General features: G+C 40.1%; 2 protein-coding genes across 2 annotated transcripts; both read right to left on the reverse strand.

Moving 5' to 3' along the window:
• Positions 1-642: 642 nt before the first annotated feature.
• LOC122000968 (ribulose bisphosphate carboxylase/oxygenase activase 2, chloroplastic-like) lies at positions 643-2,732 on the reverse strand. The gene is made up of 7 exons (XM_042555492.1): positions 2,574-2,732; positions 2,176-2,486; positions 2,003-2,108; positions 1,842-1,927; positions 1,299-1,771; positions 893-1,213; positions 643-806 (listed from the first exon to the last, which is right to left on the reverse strand). Exons 1-6 carry the CDS (start codon positions 2,613-2,615, stop codon positions 918-920), a joined length of 1,314 nt encoding a protein of 437 aa, XP_042411426.1. The 5' UTR covers positions 2,616-2,732; the 3' UTR covers positions 643-806; positions 893-917.
• A 2,211-nt stretch (positions 2,733-4,943) lies between these two features.
• LOC122000969 (AT-hook motif nuclear-localized protein 23-like) lies at positions 4,944-6,348 on the reverse strand. The gene has a single exon (XM_042555493.1). The coding sequence runs from the start codon at positions 6,053-6,055 to the stop codon at positions 5,189-5,191; it is 867 nt and encodes a 288-aa protein (XP_042411427.1). The 5' UTR covers positions 6,056-6,348; the 3' UTR covers positions 4,944-5,188.
• Positions 6,349-19,912: the final 13,564 nt, after the last annotated feature.

Raw genomic sequence — 19,912 nt, forward strand, 5'->3', positions numbered from 1 at the left:
CTACTTCAATGGTACTGGCCGCATCGTCCACGACGACCCTAGTAAGTCAATTCATTGATTAAAACTGTTGATTAATTAATTTGACAAATTTGCTCGACCTCTTTGTTCTTGATTCTGATGCTTAGTTCATCCCTCACTGTGACAGGTTACAGTAGATACGATTATCCTTCATGAAGTAAACTAGATCTTCCTGAAGCAAGCAGGATTGCTTGAGGATATGATGGAATTTGAGGTTTAATTTGGTCGCAGCAAAAATAAGTGGACCAATAAATATAACTTTGCCTACTTTGTTTCCATGTATTAACTTTGTTTATTAGTGACGGAATATTAGCTATAAATTAGTGGTCGTAGCTAAAATTTATTGTTAGCGACCATGTTAATTAAATTCGCAGCTAATAACAATTATATTACAAAGTCCTGAGTTCAAATGTCCCTAAATATTGCGAAAAAAAATTACCAAAAAATAGGGCAAACAAGTCATTGTAGTTCGTAGCTAAAACAAGTCCTTCTGTGAACTCAGAACGCTCTTAGTTGGCGCTGAACTAATCAAGTCCTTGTGTCTGCAAAAACTTCTAATAACTCAATTTGACCTATTATAATATTTTGAGAGTTCAGAAACTCTGTATTGAATATCAGTCAGAGTGATAGAAATTTCTAACTTTTTTTTGGTCTAAGAAAAAAGGAAAAACTGAAGACAATGATATTAAACCCTTCCACAGCTTAAAAAAAAGGGAAAAAAAGTCTGAATAAATATAAAGGGCACTTGTAATTTGTCTTCATGCAGGTGGCTTTGACTTCTAATTCCCCTGCACCAATTCCATAATCCATCTTATTTTGTATCATTATGAGAGAATAATAATCAGTATAAAGACAATGATTTTATGCAACTAACCTTCTTCCGCCACGAGTTGTGAAACTCAAGTGGCGGAAGCAAAGAAGCTGCCGGTGTCGATGGCGTCGGCGTTGGCGTCGCCGAGAGCGGCCTCGCTCAAGTACTTGTCGGCCAGTTGCACCCGCTTCACGTTCTCCTGTTCCTGCACGAGCATCTTCCCGTACTCCATCAGCTTGTCCAGGGACATCGGCGGCTGCTCGAACGTGGGCGGTCCCTCCAGCGAGTTCACCAGCTTCTTCCCCACCTTGTCCACGCCGATATTCGCGATCCACTTCCGCACCTCGTCGTCGTACACTCTCGCTCGGAGAGCCCCGAAGAAGTCTACGATGTTTTTGAGATTTAGTTGAGATTGTCCTTCCTTCGAGCAAACCGCAGCATAACTGATGATTTAATTGGCGAATCTTACCAATGGACTGGCCGGGGAAGGTGTCGACGAGCTTGACGATGTCCTCCTGGGGCACGTTGTCGGTTCGGAAGATGCCAATGCAGACGCCTATGCGATCCTCCCTCGTCGGCGCCCAGTAGAACTTCTCCATACGCCCGTCGCGAATCAGGGGCGCGTAGAGCGTGGAGAAGTCGTTGCCCGTCACGATGATGGGCACGCGGGGATTCTCCTGCTTGTTGTACATGCCAGGGAGCTGCACGTTGGTGGGGTTGTCGGCGATGTTCATCAGGGTGGCGTTCACCATCTGGTTGTTGACGGTGTACTGAGTGGTCCCTCCGAGCCGGCCGGCGCCAGCGTCGAGATCGTTGATGAAGAGGCAGCACATCTTCCCCTTCTTGATGAGGTCAGCAGCCTCACGGTACCGCTGCCTTATCAGCTTAGCCGGCTCGCCGGCGTTACCGCTCTCCAGCTCTCCTGCGCTCATCATGATCGGGCTGCAGGGGAACCAGAAATAATTTCAGCCCATAAAATTATCTAATCAGATAAGAAAAGAGCAAAGCTCACTTGATGCCCATCTTGGCAAACACAAGCTCACACTGGAAGGACTTCCCCTGCCCTTTGCCTCCCCAGATACCCAAAATGAGGGGAACCTAAGAACGCGCCTAATTAATTAGGAAAACGGCCAAAACCAGATTCGAGATCGAATCAAGTAGTCAATCGGTTACCTTAATGTTTGGGAGGTTCATGAAGTTCTTGGTGATGTGCACCACCAGCTTGTCCATGAAAGCAGGGGCAATGTAGAAGCCATCCTTGGTGTTGTCCAAGTTGTACCTGAAGCAAACCAACAAACAATTGAGTGACAACGAAGAAATCGTTGATCAAATTTGCTTCTAATTACGTGCGGAGGCCCTGGCTGATGTATTCATAAGAGGTCATGACGGGAATGTGAGTGCCGTCGCCCATGGGAGCCTGGAAGAGCGAGTCGACCAGGCCTTTGCCCCGGGTGATGTCCTGCTGGTCGTCGGAGATGTCAGTGCCTAGGTGAGCCCACCGGTCTTTGGAGGTCTGCTTCGACTCATCGAGGTCTGCAGCGAGCACTTTGAAGCTGGCGGAGGATTTCCGTTGAGGAACCGTTAGATTGGCCTTCTTTAGGCTGCTGCCGAAGAAGGAGGTGGTTGGTACCTGACCGCCGGAGCCAGCTCGACTCAACTGCCCCAAAAACACACTCAATTCGATCAAACTCTGAATAACTGATCAAATTCATACTTTGATTATGGAAGAAGAAAGAGAGAGTACCGGTACTATGTTCACGACTCCAAGAGTGGACACGGCCGCCATCTCTGATAGACAACAGGATAAGTCGAAGCAGAACCACCAGATTGCCCGAGTGTTGGGAAATGGAGGCCAATTTATCGACTCGTAGCTGCGTTTTGCGATGGATTTTGTGGATCATCTTCCATAGATTCTGAGCGCCACAGATTTCGGATGGCGGGTGAGGACTCAACGGCGCTGGTTGAGTTAATGGCGAGTGTTGTGCATGAATTGCGTTCAGATTGGACGCCGGTAGAGTCGCTGCAGGGGGAAAGTAGTGGAAGTGTGGTGGTGAGAGCGCGAGGCTCGCTCGCCACTAGTTGTAGCTGTTGTTGATTTTGGAGGTGTTCGACAGATAAAATTAGGAGGAATCGAGAACACTGTGGACTTTGTGTTTGTGAAAACTGTTGGGGCATTTTTATTTATTGAGAAAAAAAGATAGTTACAAACTCAACTACCGCATCTAGATTATCGTTAACTTTTAAAATTTATTTCCTTTCCATTTATTTTTTTCAAGCTAAAAAATTATTATTTTAGAAAAATAAAAAATATTGTAATATTTTATAGAGAAAATAGAATCTATTTAACAAAATTATTTAAAATTTTTCTCTGGTTTGTCGAACTATTATATGAACTTAGTTGTATTATAAAACTTATCCGGAATTTAATGTGCGTTCTTTGAACAGTGGAATTCTGAATCTTATATTAGTTTGTGAAGTACGGATCATTAAACAGTTTGGAGGCATAACTTATTGATAAATCTACATCGTTCATATTGACATATGAGGAGTTTTAATCTGCTCTTAATTTTTATGTCAAGAGTTGAGGAAATATCATTAAGCAATTATGAGCAAAAATTACTGAACGAACCTGTCTCATATTTTACATCTAAAACTTAAGATATATGCTCTGAGACTCACTCTGGAGTGTCGTAATGGTAAAAAAAAACATATTTTACTAAATTACACTTTCAAAAGGAACGATATATCAAGTGGTATTTGGGAGGAATTTACACAAATTGGTTAACAGAAATAACTAAATTAATCTAATGGAGATTCATTATACATAGTTGCATTGGCTGGTAAGTATTGAGTCCCTCAAAGTGATGTGATGATTAAGATATGGAGTATTATTACATAAAATTTTAGAGTCAAAATTTGACGCGCTCGAATAAGCTTTCTCCTATACCTTAGCCACCTACACTAATAACTTGTAATCATCTGTGATTTATCTCCTCCGTGTTGACCTAGGGATGCGTTGGCGAGAGCGCTTCCACATAGTCAAATTGATTATAGAATGGAGTAAGGATCGAATCTCGATAAAAATTGAGAAATTACACTCTCATATGATGACTAACTTTGATTTCCTGATTTCCTCTCTTTCCCAATAATGTGGGGGAGTCATGGGGGGTTGACAGGGTGATGGATTTCACCTTTTACAAAATTGGGAGGTAAGCATTGGATCCTAGGGCTAAGGGACCAATAGGATGGTTGATTTCATCTTTTATAAAATTGAGAGGTAAGTATTGGCCCCAAGGCTGGAGGATTAACAGTATGACGGATTTCATCTTTTACAAAATTAGGAGTTAACCATTGATCTTAGGACTAGATCAATTGGTTAGTACATGAGATAATGATTATAGTGATCAGGTGTCAAAATTAATTGAGAATTTCATTAAGCTCTCTTTCAATAATAATGATGTAGGACGATTGTGAGGGACTGCTAATGTGGCAGGCATCACCTTAATTGTTCCATTATTAATAAAACAGTCATCAAAATAATCATAGTTGGCAGATAATTCACCTTCTTTTTTTGGTATATTAGAAAAAAATAATCTCAAACGAGTTGCTTTCCCAGAAAATCGGGGAAGCTGCTTTAATTTGTTATTTGTGAGGATAATTTAGAGGTTGCAGTTAATTAATCTTTCCGTGTCTTAAATTATTTATAGCTAATCATCCAGAGGTATAAAGCCAAAACTACTAAAACTACTAAACAAAGTTGCAGAATCAATCCCAATCTCATGTCATTACATACACTGAATTGAAGAGTAATATTTCGACCGACAATCCAAAATATATAATTTTGGGATGTGAAAAGTGACAAGATCAAGTTTATGTAGGTTTGTAATTTTCAACCTTCAACCTACCATTCACTATTATTATGGTGCCATTACCTAATAGCCTATTTATCTTTTTTCCTCTAGCCATGAGAGGTCCAATCCAATTATTTTAGGTACAAATTAAAAGTTTTCCCTTCTTGAGATTGAAGTTTGGAGAATATAATAACATAATATCTGTAGATGCATGCTTTAATTTACAGTTGAAGTATTATAGAGGAACAAAGGAAAGATGAAAATTTTAGCTAAGAAACAGCACAAAACGTACTTGATGTTTAAGATTACAAATTATATGCATGCTGCAAACTTTTTGTGTTAGAACAACATGCATGCACTAAGTTGGTTGCATTAATTGATTTAAAATATGGCAAGAAGCTAAATCCAACAGTTTGTACTGCTACTGAATTATAATTAACAACATGAGTACGAATCAAAAGCTTGTATGCGAGGAGTAGAGAAGGATGTGTATCAAGTTGTTGTAGCATCAGCAATAGGGCGGTGGCCGAGAAGCTGCTGCGGAAACCCACGCCGGTGGGTTGCCGGCGAAAACTTCGTGTGCGATCGGACTACTGTTGGACAGCAGATTCAGCGGCAGGTTGAAGTGCGGTGCAGACGAGGGCGGTGGATCTACGGCCGTCAGTCCACCATGAGGTGGCTGCGGCAGCGCGCTGCCGTCGACGCCCCCTGCGTCGTCAGCAGTCGCCTCGAGCTCATCGTCGCCCAGCGGGAGCCGCTCGTAGGTGGCGTTAGTGAAGGTGGCGGCTATGACCATCACAGACCCGGCGGCCACCAACTCGCCGACGACGGTTCCCCCCACGATCTGCCCCTGTCCGCAGGCGAGGCACACGGCAAGCCCGGTGGCGCCCGGTGGCGAGGGAGCGGGGAGGAAGGAACCCGAGAGGGAGAGGATGTCGAAGCGGCCGCGGAGCGCGACGACGGTGCCGTCGCCCTCAGGCTGGCGGAGAGTGACGTTGGCGACCGCGCCACTGCCGCTGAGGACGGAGACGCCACGCTGCCTGCGGCGGGCGAAGCAGGCGAGGGCGTGCATGACGTCTGCGCCGGCGGCGATTTCGAGCACGTGGGAGCGCATCGCGTTGGGGCTATCGCGGGTGATGACGACCGGCGGCTTGGGCTTGTTCTTGGACCCAGCGGGGCGGCCGCGGGGGCGGCGGCCTCCACCTCTGCCTCCGCTGTCGCTGCCTGCTTCGAGGCCGCCTGCCGACTGCTCGTTGTCAGCGCTGGCCTCGTTATTTGTGGTGGGGGAGCTGTCGGCGTCAAGATTGGGGTTGTGGAGGTGGCGAGAGGGAGAGAGGGAGGAGGTGGCGACGGCGGCAGGGTCGACCCCGGCCATCGCCACGCTCCCTGCCCACCACCTGTTCGCCAGTAGATCGATCCTCTTGATCTGATCTCTAAAACAAGAGCAAATACTGAAAACGAAGTAGAAAAACAGAAGAAGAAGAAGATGGAGAGAGATGAGACGGAGAGAATTAATTAAAGCTGCTGCAATAATATTGGAGAAGAGATTAGATCCATTATTTGCTTCCCTGTCTTGTCGTTGGAGTTGACATGATGCAGCGTGTCACTAGACCTCGTGAAGTTGGTTTATCTCGTGCTGCGCGCAATGTCACAATCAACTGGAAACCCTAATTCAATTCTAGCTCCCATCTTCACTTACTGTGTAGAACAGTCGTAGCCGTTCTTTATGATTCCCTTCCATGAAAAAAAAAATAATAAAGTAATTAATTAAGTCAGATAATATTAAATTTGAATGATCGCTCTGATCTCGTAAAAAAAAAATTTATCTGTCACTTAAACATTTTTAACACCCATTTGCAAATCAGAAAACCCCATTTGAATTTCTAATAGGAGATAGGGTAGTCAGGATTTTTTTCAATAATAATATTATGTATAATAAAAGTAATATATTAACTTTAAATATTTTTATAATATCAGATTTCATAATTTAAAAATATTAAATAATAACCTCATTATTAACCCATCTCGCTTAATATATAATATCAAATAATTATTTATCATACCATCTCTTAATTAATTATCAAGTGAGATTTTAATTGTTAAAAACACTTTCTTTATAGTTGTGAAAAGGTCAAGAAAATTTTAGAATTTATACCAGACCTTTTTTTGACCCCGCACACACACATAGCTACGCCCGGCCGATCCCCGATGGAGGCTTCCCTTCGGTGGCCCCTCTCAGAGTCACAGTGAAGACCTTCACTACTATCACTAGCATCTCCATCCACTCTTGTTTGAAAACTTTGGCAGCCTTCTTTAAGACAGGATAATTAAGTGTCAATTGGAGAGAAGGTCAGGTGAATCAATAATAGAAAAAATTACAACAGAAGAGAAGGGAAATTAAATAAAATGCCAATTGGAGAGATAGATAGTGACAAGTACAGATAGCTGAATCAATTATGGCCTAGACAGTGCAAAGACAACCTTGATATTGGAAGATTATATTTGTCATATAACTACCCTTTCTCAATAATCAGTACTCTTTTGACTCCTAGTGCAAGTAAAGAGTATTTATTTATCTTCCTGAGAAGTATATCTTTGTAGTAAAATAATTAATTCCATCTCAAAAGTCGATATATATAGGCATAGCTATCATTTATTTAGATAATAGTTTATAAGCCAGACATCATATTCCAAAGCAGTTCAAAATCTTAATGTAGAGAGGCATTATGGGCAAAGATAAGAGCTCCTATGATAGGATCGACTGATGATACAACCGTTTGAATTGAATGATATTATATTTTAGTTCAGTATATATATTTTTAAAAATAAATATACAAAGCAAATAGAACAAATACATATAAATAGTTAATAAAAAAAGATAAGGACTACGTAGAAGGCTAAATCTTAGAGATGGGAGGACAACTATAAAGAAGGGCTAGGCGACGATTAGACATCTAGAGCAATTAAAGTAAAAGAAAGAAAGGGATCATGAGATTAAGGCGGTCGTACATCTTGTATATTCTTTTCTTGGCGTGAAAGCAACCACTAGATCGCATCAATCTAGTTACAATTATAAAGTCTTTGTATACATCGTCAACTTTATGAATCTTTACATTTCATCCTATATTAGATATAATAGTGTGGAAATTGAGGTAATGTACGTATTATGATCGATTAATTAATTAGCATAATATAATATCACATTGTAACAATTTTATTCCTTAGGTAAAAACTCTCCTTCTTATTGTATTATTTAATATGATATTTAATTATCATCATTTGCCTTATATAATTATCAACATATTCTTTTTTTTTTCCCCCGCAGGACGACAGTCGTTTCATGGGATGGGTTGTTGCTATAACCTTTTGCCACTAACATATTCATTTTTCAAAAGATTTAATTCTTCTTATATATTCCTAAGATTTAAAATTTAAAACAAAATTCAACTAAGTTAGGTAATTATATAAATTAATATTAATTAATTCATTAATTCATTAATTAATTAATAAAACAAACTTTGCCCACGATCTAGGAAAATAATTTTGACAGGAAATGTGTAAGTTTCAATAACTAGAGGAAGACTTTACCATATGTTTGAAACAATAGTTATTAAAGATTACGTGAGAAGAGCGATAAATTATGAGATCAGTTTATAATCAACCATTAAATAATTAAAGGATGAGAGAAATTTTTTTCTAAGAACATGTGTCTATTGAAAATTAATCCCTATCCTATTATAACAAATCTATATATCATCTTCTCATAAATATGACACTCAACTCCATGCAACTATGAATATGAGTCCCTTGCAACTATGAAACAGCTTGTGATCTAGGCTAGTAATACATTTTTTTATAAGAAGAGCTAGAAGAATTTATATGGAATTTTCATTATAATTATAATCTGATCTTTAAAAAAAGTATATTGATCCCGTCCGGAAGTTGAGTCGGATGAAGGCGGGTCTTGTTGTGCGGAAAGTTAACGAAAAGTTGTTGAAGCGTGGGATCTACCGGATACCCCTCTGGAAAGGTTCGCACGGGTGGCTGACGAAGAAAGATGATCAAGGTGATGACGAGGTTACTCTGCACACACTCAGACGAGTCCACGAGTCGTTAGAGACCAGAAACCAGGGAAAAAGTCCCCGGGTCAGACCATCCGACGCTCAAGTCAGGTACTTTTTCCCTAGAAATCACAGAGCAAAAATGAAAAGCAAAGACTAGTGAGAAATGACGAGTGAGCGTACCTGCGTAAGGGACAAAGCATCCATTTTTATACTGCAACGGAAGTTTCTGGGTCTGACGGGTGTCAGGGAATGTCGGCTGTCAGGCTCTATCTGACGGTGGATGACAGGTGACCCCTTTTCATAGGCTGGCGATGGAATCAAAAGGGTTAATGAGCCCTGACTGTGAGAATATTCCCTGACATGCTGATTATTCTCTAGCATTCTCTAACGGACGGTTACGATTCCCTGGCTTGTTTGTCTTGTAACGTCTCGACCTGCACGCTAGGCCTATATCCAGACCTGCTTGTATACCCATAATCCTCGGCTTGTGTGTTCCGGCCTGCTCGCCAGGCCTGTGTCTCGACCTGCTTCTATCTGCTATTATCCATGGCTTGTGCGTCCCGACCTGCACGCCAGGTCTATGTCCAGACCTGCTTGTATACCCGTAGTCCTCGGCTTGTACGTTCCGACCTGCTCGCCAGATCTGTGTCCCGACCTGCTTCTATCTGATATTATCCATGGCTTGTGCGTCCCGACCTACACGTCAGGTCTATGTCTAGACCTGCATGTATCCCTGTAATCCTTGGCTTGGATGTCCCGACTTGCTCGCCAGGTTTGTGTCCCGACCTGCTTTTATCTGATATTGTCCATGGCTTGTGCGTCCCGACCTGCACGCCAGGTCTATGTCTAGACATGCATGTATACCTGTAATCCTTGGCTTGGATGTCCCGACCTGCTCGCCAGGTCTGTGATCAGACCTGTCTCTGTTGACTGCTTTCCAGGGCCGTCACTTTCCAACCCGGCCCGTGATCCCTGTCCTTGACCGCTATCAAGGCTGATCCTTGTTCGATTTATGATCCCCTCCTCGGACCACTACGTCGGCTGAGACTTTGACCTTGGTCACGTAAGCTTAACTTTTGACCTCCCTGATCTCCTTGTCAGCTTGACTGCTGATCGGCCACGGAAGCTTAACTTCTGACCCTCTTGACCTCCACGTTAGCTTGACTGCTGACCGACTATGGAGGCTTGACTTCTGACCTTCCTGATCTCCAGGTCAGCTTGACTGCTGACCGACCACGGAGGCTTGACTTCTGACCTTCCTGATCTCCAGGTCAGCTTGACTTCTGACTCTCTTGTGGTATTGACTCATAACCACATCATCCTACCGACCCCACAAAATATACACCGTATCATGTATCAATTGCCATTTTTTTAAGAATTGGAAGTGAAAGAGTGTATTTGTCCATGTTTGGAGTCAGTGAAGATGGATCATCGATAAGATGATTTGTTTGTTGACTATAAGAAGACTTTGGGAGGGAGTTCAAAGTCGTGAGCGAGTTGCCATATCAAAAAGGACAAAGTAAAAGGAAAACGTCAATAGATATGCAAGGGAGATGATCTCGGCACAACCACTCCGACATTCAAGTCAAATAGGGAGACTTAACAACAATGATACAAGAACAGTGATGCAAAACAATGAGGAGCGATAGGAGAATTTATCTACGTGAGAAGAAGAGACCCCAAATATATAAGATATTGTGTTCCCTTAGCACAAATAATGAGACACATTACTAAAATAAGATCAATTACACTGACAATCTACTTTCTTTCTACAATTGCACCAATCAAATTTGTACATAGAGGATCAAAACCTCTACTGTACAGGTTGTACAAAGCCTTTTCTAGAGGTTCCCTAACAATGATTGCACATAGCATTAATAGAATTATTGAGACGATGAATTGTTGATTATTATTCTATAATGATGGGTTTTTCAGGGCTTCCAAATCTTGGTGGGCCCTAGTGATGTTTCTGCAACGGTCTTAATGATATTCGACATGATTTCTGTCCTGATCAAGTTCGATCGAATATACACGGGAGCATTGAGTATCTGTGTGGTTGAATTAACCTTTGCCGATTCAATTCATCTTCTTGGTTACGAAGTCCCGACAGACCATGGGAAGCATTCGCTCGAAGTTTTTCAAGAGAACTAACCCGGGGTACTTCGAGTGATTTTTTACAAGTGCTTGCCCAGGCTTCCAAGAATCATGCCAGGGCGCTCTAGTTGACCATCTTGGGATTTCGACCACCACATTCCTCAGGAGTCTGATCGTCATATCCTTCATGACTTTAACTACTAGTCCCTTAAACATTGACCATCACGCCTCTTGAGACTTTGATATATGTGTTGAGGGTTTCATCCTATTCATCATATCGGTTAAAGCAACTTTTTAAAATTGAAAGTAAAAAAAAAAGAGATAATTAAGTAGCCATCCAGGCATTTAAAGTACTGCCTTAAACGTGAAACAGCCATCAAATTTAATTACTCACACACTCAACTGTCTGCTGCTGTATCTACACAAGGAACACGGAGCCAACGATCTAGAAGATTTTCATTTCATTACTCTGTTTCCCCATCAATCTCGTACAGCTAGTTCCATACTTTTACCCCATTGTTTTATGAACGAACACCGTCCTTCGTTTATAGCATGTTTGTATTTTTACTGCGAAGCTCCTAAACTTCTGTTGAGTTAACGACATATAGGCCTCTGCACAAGCCGTGAGATTAAATTGCATTGAATCAAACAGCAGAGAGGGGAGGGAACACTTCCACGTGAAAGATGGAAGCAAGGGCCCTGCTCGCTAGATGTGTCGCATATCTCACTTTGTTGGATCCACTACAATTATGCCGGTAGCTAGCATAATCTCTTGCACTTGTCCGTGGGCCAGGGAATCCTCATCCGGCTCCTGTCGCTGTGCCTGTGTGTGCCCATCTCCATGCCACGCACCATCAAGTACTGATGCATCTGCACTATACTTTGTTAGCTGATCTCGTGCTCATGATCACCAAGTAGCTTACAGACACACTTGTCTTTTGTGTGTAGAGGATTGGCAAGAGCTAAAAATTAATATCAAACAAAAAGCATTCAACAAAACGGTTAAGGAAAAGTAAGTCATTTCAACCTGCATGTCCTGCAGAGATTGCGAATTGAAATCCAGTGATTGGTTGAAGATGATACTGTTTCTTTCACTCCAAATGCAGCATATCCATGATTGACAGAGTATGAGCAAAAGAGGTGAAACTTGAAACTTTTGCAATCCTAATACATGGACAGTCATCCCATCTTTGTATAAACAGGAGATGATTTGCAGTCGCTGAGTGGTTGGACCAAGAAACATATTGATTATAATCATCAGTTTGAATCTCCAGTCTCTGCAGTCTGGATCTGGTGTTTATTCTCTTTTCTAGGAGTTGCAAACTGCATGCTTTGATCTTTTTAGGAGAAGACCAATTGAAAGGAAGCCTACAGGAAATTCTAGCTATCAGATAAACATATAATGGACACCCATTTGAATTCTAGTTGCATAATTAATACCTTGTCACTAGAAAAATCATCACAGGATGCCAAATCTTAATAATTTTTGTTTAGAAAACTCAAAATGAAGATGGAGAGACATAATGCTTTCATAAAATGAACAGGCAGTACATTTATACTAACAAATCACTGTTTTTTCTTGGCTGCTGTTTGATAAATATCCCTGTATAAGGGAGTGATTAATTTTTTTCTTGTTTTTTTTATCTTTCTTTGTCTCTTTAATTGACATTATAATATTAAAATCTATGAATTTGGTATCATAGTTAAGAAACTTAGACCCGACCTGTTGTGCCGGAAGGATGTCCATATATCCCTATAATAGTATAATATTGTCCACTTTGGGCCTAAACCCTCATGGCTTTGCTCTTGGGTTTTACCCAAAAGACCTCATGTCAATGGAGATATCTTGCATCCTTTTAACCCCATGATTTTTACCAAATCTTTCCAATGTGGGGCTTTAATTGAACCCCAACAATCCTCCCCTCAAACGAAGGACCACAATTACTCTCATAGTCCGGGCCTCCCCGCGAGCATCCGATCATCCTGACCTGCTCTGGGCCTCCCCGCAAGTATCCGCACCTAGTCACCTTGACCTACTTCGGGCATACCTGTAAGCATCCGGTCACTCTGACCTACTCGCCTCACCGCAAGTACCCGGTCACCCTGACCTGCTCCAAGTCCCCCCGGCAAGTATCGGTCATCCTGACCTGCTTCGGGCCTCCCCGTGAGCATCCGGTCACCCTGACCTACTTGCCCCTGTAAGTATTCGGTCACCTTGACCTGCTCCGGGCCTCCCCGCCAGCATCCGCGCTCAGTCACCTTAACCTACTCCGGGCCTACCTGCGAGCATCAGACCACCCTGACCTACTCACCTTACCGCAAGTACCCGGTCACCCTGACCTTCTTCAGGCCCCCCTTCCCGCGAGTATCTGGTCACCTTGACCTGCTTCAACCCTCCCTGCGAGCATCTGGTCACCCTGACCTACTTGCTTCCGCACAAGTATCCGATCACCCTGACCTACTTCGGGCTCACCCTCAACTTCGTTCAAGGCCACCCCACATAACATCTGGTTCAGACCATGGCTCTGATACCATTTGTTACGCCCAAAGGATGTCCACATATCTCCATATTGGCATGATATTGTCCACTTTGGGCCTAGACCCTCATGACTTTGCTCTTGGGCTCTATCCAAAAGGCCTCATGCTAATGGAGATATCTTGCATCCTTTTAACCCCATGATCTTTACCAAATCTTTCTAATGTGGGACTTTGATTGAACCCCAACAATCCTCCTCTCAAACGAAGGACCACAATTACTCTCATGGTCCGGGCCTCCCCGCGAGCATCTGGTCACTCTGACATGCTCTGGGCCTCCCCGCAAACATCCACACCCGGTCACCTTGACCTACTCCGGGCCTCCCCGCGAGCATCCGACCACCTTGACCTACTCGCCTCACCGCAAGTATCCGGTTACCCTGACCTGCTTCAGGCCCCTCGCAAGTACTCGGTCATCCTGACCTGCTTCGGGTCTCCCCGTGAGCATCCGATCACCCTGACCTACTTGCCTCCTGTAAGTATTCAGTCACTTTGACCTTCTCCGGGCCTCCCTGCCAACATCTGGTCACCCTGACCTACTTGCTTTCGCACAAGTATCCGATCACCCTGACCTGCTCCATGTCTCTTACGAACATCCGGTCATCCTAACCTACTCCGGGCACACCCTCAACTTCGTTCAAAGTCACCCCACATGGTATCTGGTTCGTACCATGACTCTGATATCAATTTGTTGTGCCCGAAGGATGCCCACATATCTCCACAATGGCATGATATTGTCCACTTTGAGTCTAGGCTCTCATGGCTTTGTTCTTGGGTTCTACCCAAAAGGTCTTATGCCAATGAAGATATCTTACATCCTTTTAACCGTATGATCTTTACTAAATCTTTCCAATGTGAAAATTTGATTGAACCCCGACACGACCAATGGCTAAACCAGGAAAAATGGAATTGGATCTCTTTGGATTTGATTAGTTCATCGTAAGAGTCGATATGGTCCAGTTTACTAATTCTATAGTTAAAATTAAATCTAAATCGTTTTCAATTTATAGAATTAATCCTAAATTAAATTGAAACCCAAACAGTTTAAGATTTCACTTCCGTTTAGATTTAGTTCCGCTTTAAACTGAAATTATAAATAAAAAACACAAATCAAATACTTTACTAATCAAGCTACTGTATAATGTATTGCTAAATTAGGAAAAAAAAAAAGTGTTTCACAATCCTATGGCACTTAAAATAAGAAAAAAAAAAACTATAAGAAATCCTAAGAATGCAACGAATTTGATATGAATTAGCAAATAAATAAATAAATAAAAAGTATTTAGTAGTCTAAAAATTTTTAAAAATAAATATGACGCAGATTAGCCTCTGTTTCATTCATTGCATGTGGATAATTCGGTATCGGGCACCGACACGAACACGTGAAACGCGCTCAATAATTGCGCATGGAATTTGGAGTCTTCCCTTCCCAGGCCATGCAACCTAGAGTCTTGAGACGCCAAGGTTGAACTTGCTGTGAGAAAAAAGCAAAATAGCAGTAATTTGTTGGCATTAGCAATTGAAAAACTATATGCTGCTCGACTTTCGTGCCCGATGGGTACCTGGAGACGCTAGTGGGGTGCTGAGTTAATATTTGTAAAGGACAGAATTTTTCAGTGTTTTGAAGAGTGGACTAATTTTAAATAGTAATTAATGAACGATAATTATAAATAGTAATTAGTAATAATAACTATGAATAGTAATCTATTTTTTAAAATTTATTTTAAGGTGATTTAGATATGCTTTTCAATAGAAAGCAATAAGAATTATATATCTTATTGTTCAAGCTTTATCCTTATTTTTTTAAATCTTACAATAAACTCTCAGTAGCTCTTGTTGCGTAACTTAATTGGAACAAGTTTTACAAGCTTAAAACAATTAAACAGTTCCATCCTTTTCCTTAGATAATTATCTTTCTATAGATTATATACATAGATAAGATTTGAGGATTCTTGAAGACAAAGGAGAAGAAAATAGATATTTTTCAATGCTTCATGTTGAGATTGTTGAAGTTGGGTGTTGAGTTAATATTTTTTAAGTGACTCTGATAAAATTTTTCAATGTTTTTAATTATGAATAATAAGTGTTTTTAATTATGAACAGTAATCAGTGAACATTAATTATTATAGTAATTAATGAAAAATAATTATGAATAGTAATAAATGAACAATAATTATGAATATGAATCTAGACACTTTAGAGAGGTATATTCCTCATGTCTACTTTTTATCAGTGAGTCTCACCTATTAGGAAGCAACAAAGTTATATGTCTTATTGTTTAAGCTTTATCTTGACTTTTTTAATTCTTACAACAAGCTTTCAGTAGTTCTTACTGCCCAACTTAGTCAACACAAGTTTTACAAGTTTAAAATAACAAGACAGTTTCATCTTCTTCCTTAGATAGTTACCTTTCTATAGACTGTATATTTGAATAAGATATGAGGATTCTTGAGGACAAAGGAGAGGAAAACATACCTTTCCTTAGGCCTAAAAAATTTTATTAGGCTACCATAGGAATTTTAAAGGAAAATATACAAATTAGGAAATTACAAACATACAAACTGACTTACAAGTATAAGCTGAGAGGAAAGAGTTATAGGGGATGCTTCAAGTGTGAGCAATCATCGATTCTGAAAGCACACATGCTTAAAAAAAAAAAGGGGGGGGGGGGGGGGGGGGGGGGGTTATAGGAAAGGAAGCACGGAGGCTTCGGAAGCAAAGGAGGAAAAACAATCTAACTAAGTTGAGTCCTCATATAAGAAAGAATCTTTTCAATGGAGAAGTGAGTCAAGGAATTTTCTTTTGTGTCAGAAGATAAGAAGCTGTTGATTTAGTGCTGGTTGTATCAGAGTGAGAGTTTGTGCTCTCAAAAATAAGATTTTATTATATTAATTTAGTTGGATTCTTCTGTTGGCCCCATGGAGGGGGTAAAGTTGATGGTCCTGTAGAAGGTACTGGGTTATCTTTGTTTTTATGCGACCCTTCTTTATTTTTCTTATGATAGTATTGACGAAGGGTAGGATGCTGAGTGGAGTATTTGAATGGAAAGAAAATAGCTCCTATGTCTTTTGGCCAATATAGTTTTTCAGTGTAGATTCCTTCAGTTAATATAAATTCAAATAGATCTTGATATTTGCCCCATAACCAAGAACTACCTTGAACTAAAGCTCTCCCATGTTTAAGATGGTCCTCAATAGGTTTTTGCAACTATTCAGTCTATTAGTATTAGCCCTAGTACCAATTCTGAGATAATTGTAAAGGGCTCATTTTGTATCATATTTCATTATTAATAAAAGGCAAAGTTGGTTATTATATTTATTTCAGATCAGTGTCGATTGAATAAGTATAATAATATCCTTGGATAGTAGGTTTTTATCTACAGCATATCAATTAGTTGAATTGATAGTGAGATATTGTAGATATACATAGAACACTACTCTTAACTATTCCTAGTCAAGCATTAATATGCAAGGATAATATTAATGCGTTAAGACTAGCATGTAGGTCAACAGATGACTTAATATCACAAGTCATGAATATGAGATATCAGGTTAACACATGGATATATATTAGAGAATATATACTGAATGACCCGCCATGAGAATATATCATGGATCATTATATGAGTGTCATAAATATTCTCATGTGACTATTGATATAAATAGTCTTTAAACCTGAAGTCACTACGGTTCCCTACATAAGGAGTTGTGTACATTAGTATCGGCAAACATTACCTATAACAAGGTGGACAATAAAATCGATCACTAGATATGCAATGAATTATGCGGAGGGATGTGAGTGATGTAGATAAGATCTATCCCTTCCATATATATGACGGAAGCTATATCTGTGAACCCCTTGATTAGTAGGATACAAGAAAACATGACCATGCTCAAATGAGTCAATATAAGATATTGAGTTTATTTGATTGAGTGTGTCTACTTAGAGATCAAGAAACACAAAGGTTGATAAGAGGATGACACGGTCTATACCTCATTGATCAATCTAGATATCAAGGATAGAGAGACCAAGTCATATAAGATAATGGCCATGGACATGTTAGGTCGGATCTTGACTTTCTCGTTACTTGGGTAGCAATGATGCCTTACTAGATGTCACTCATTGCTTATGTATCTAAATGTTGATTTGGATACATTGCCAACGTTACGAGAACCTATTGGGTCACACATAAAGAACAAGTAGATTTGGAGATGAGTTCATATGATGAATCATTGGATTAAGTCTAATCCGAATTGGACTTATTGAGTTAGACACAATTGGATCTAATTATTGGATTAAGTCCAATTCAAACTAGACTCAAGGAGTCAATTCAAATTAATAAAATAGTGATTCATTGAATTTGAAGTTGCATGAGACTTGAGTTAGACTCAAGTGAATTAGACTTGAGTTCCACTCAAGGGAATTATACTTGAGTTAGACTCAAGTGAGGATTAATAGAGATTAATTCATTGAATTTTTGAAATTCAATGAGTCATTCAATTTTTGAAATTGAATTAAAAGATGAAGAGTTTCAAGTGTGGTCCTTAATGGAGAGTGAATGCTCATTAAGACTCATTAATTAAATTAATGATCATTAAGTGTTTTCATTAGATGAAAATACTTAAATAATTTTTCTCTCATTTTTGAACACTTCTTCATTTTTTCCTTCCTCTTCACTGCTCCTCTTGGCCGAAATTACCTTGCTTAGTTGCTAGCACAACCTTAGATAATTTTCTTCTCTAATTTTGTGAGTTTGTGAGACAAACGGAGATACTTGTTCGTGTGGATATCGTAGAGGTGCAAACATGTTATTGTGCTGAGATCCAAGCTGTTTGGAGTCTGTGAGCACACACCAAAGGTATAACCTTTCATGCTCTTTTATAAAACTTAGTATATTTTCTTTCCCTTCGCATGGATCTCCTGAAGGAACTAGATGGTTTCCGCTGCGCATAAGCGTGTTTAGTGCTTTAGTTCCTTACACAGTCTTGGTCCAGATGTGAAGAATATTCTTCAAATTTGAGAGTAAGAATATTAATTCCTAGTATATCTATATTAATCATATGTCTAGTTGTTTCAATTTTTAAATTGAGTCATTCAAGAGGAGAATTGTCAAATAAATAGAGTATAAAATTTTCTTGTTCCTCTTGAGCATATTGGATGATAAGTCCCAATTTATAAGGAATTACTGGTATTGAATCAAGATCATGAATTCATAGCTATTGTAGAAGTCTGAAGTATTGGTGAAATCAACCTCTAGGATTTTGATGTTTGTTTGACAATATATTTAATGGAGCTTAGCCAAGGTTGGCCTAGTCAAGTGTGAAGTCTATTCAGGTCAAGGTTGACTAGATGATTAGCAAGTGGTGAGTAGTCTACCAAGTGATTAGCATGCCCAAGTAGGTTAAGGTGATCCAATGATTGGTAAGAGGAAAACTCTAGGGGGAGGTAACCCTTGATACCTATGGGGTGGTAACCCTTGTTCCTCTAGAAGTCTTAGAGGAGTGAACTCCAAGAAAAAATCTTAGTGAATGAAGTGAGACCTTAGTGAGTGAAGCTAGTGTTGAGATATGCTCGATGTTGTGTGTGCTAAAACATGTTTCATAAACAACTGCAATGAAAAATAAAATAATAATAATTCCTAAATTATTACATCACACACATCAAACGTATACAAGGATACAATATGCCAAATATGATCACATAATTAAATTTTTATGGAAAGTAAATTTACACTAGGTGTACCTTACGGATGACTTGTAACGAGAAGGGCATCAACCATAGCAACGTTGTTAAACCTCGCCTCTATTTGTATCCACGTCGAGATCCTCAAGACAACTACTTGAGTATAAGCCTCTCCTTCAGAAATTACTAGCCACGAGCGAAGAAGAGGGATCAAGAGGAAGAGGAAGAAAAGCACACAAGGAAGAGATTTCTTCCTTGTGATGGTCACGACAACAAGGGAAAGAGCTTCCCCTTGTTGGCGGCGGAAAAGAGAGAGGGGAGAGGAAGAGGAGAAGAGAAATTGGGTTAAGGTTTTCTAAAAACTTTACAAGCCAATTAATGATCTCATGTATATAATCTTCTCTCAACTATATCAATATATAGCCCTCATTAACGAGTTGGATTAGAAAGCCCAAATCCAACTCATTATCCCTTAACAAAAAATTAGCCCATTAACCCCTTAGTTTGGTTCATAACTAAACCAAGCTGATTCATGACTAATTCAAAATTAAACCAAATATGACACAACTCTTCCATAAGAAATGTGGCCTATCCGCGCTTCCATTGCGACAAATATTTCCATATTTGTCTTATGTATGGTCCAACCAAACATTTATCTCTTGATCTAATAATCCTATTTTTTTTAACTTGTTTTATGTCTTTTAGAAACTCGTTAGTGCATGTGACCCAATAGGTTCCCGGTTTATCTTGGCTGCCCATAATTAACTACTTAATTATAGAACTATTATGAGTGATACCTAGTAGTACATTATGATCCCCAATTAGACAAAAAATCATAGTTAATCTTAGAATTAATT

This window comes from Zingiber officinale, chromosome 7A (assembly GCF_018446385.1).
Source record: "Zingiber officinale cultivar Zhangliang chromosome 7A, Zo_v1.1, whole genome shotgun sequence".
Lineage (NCBI taxonomy): Eukaryota > Viridiplantae > Streptophyta > Magnoliopsida > Zingiberales > Zingiberaceae > Zingiber > Zingiber officinale.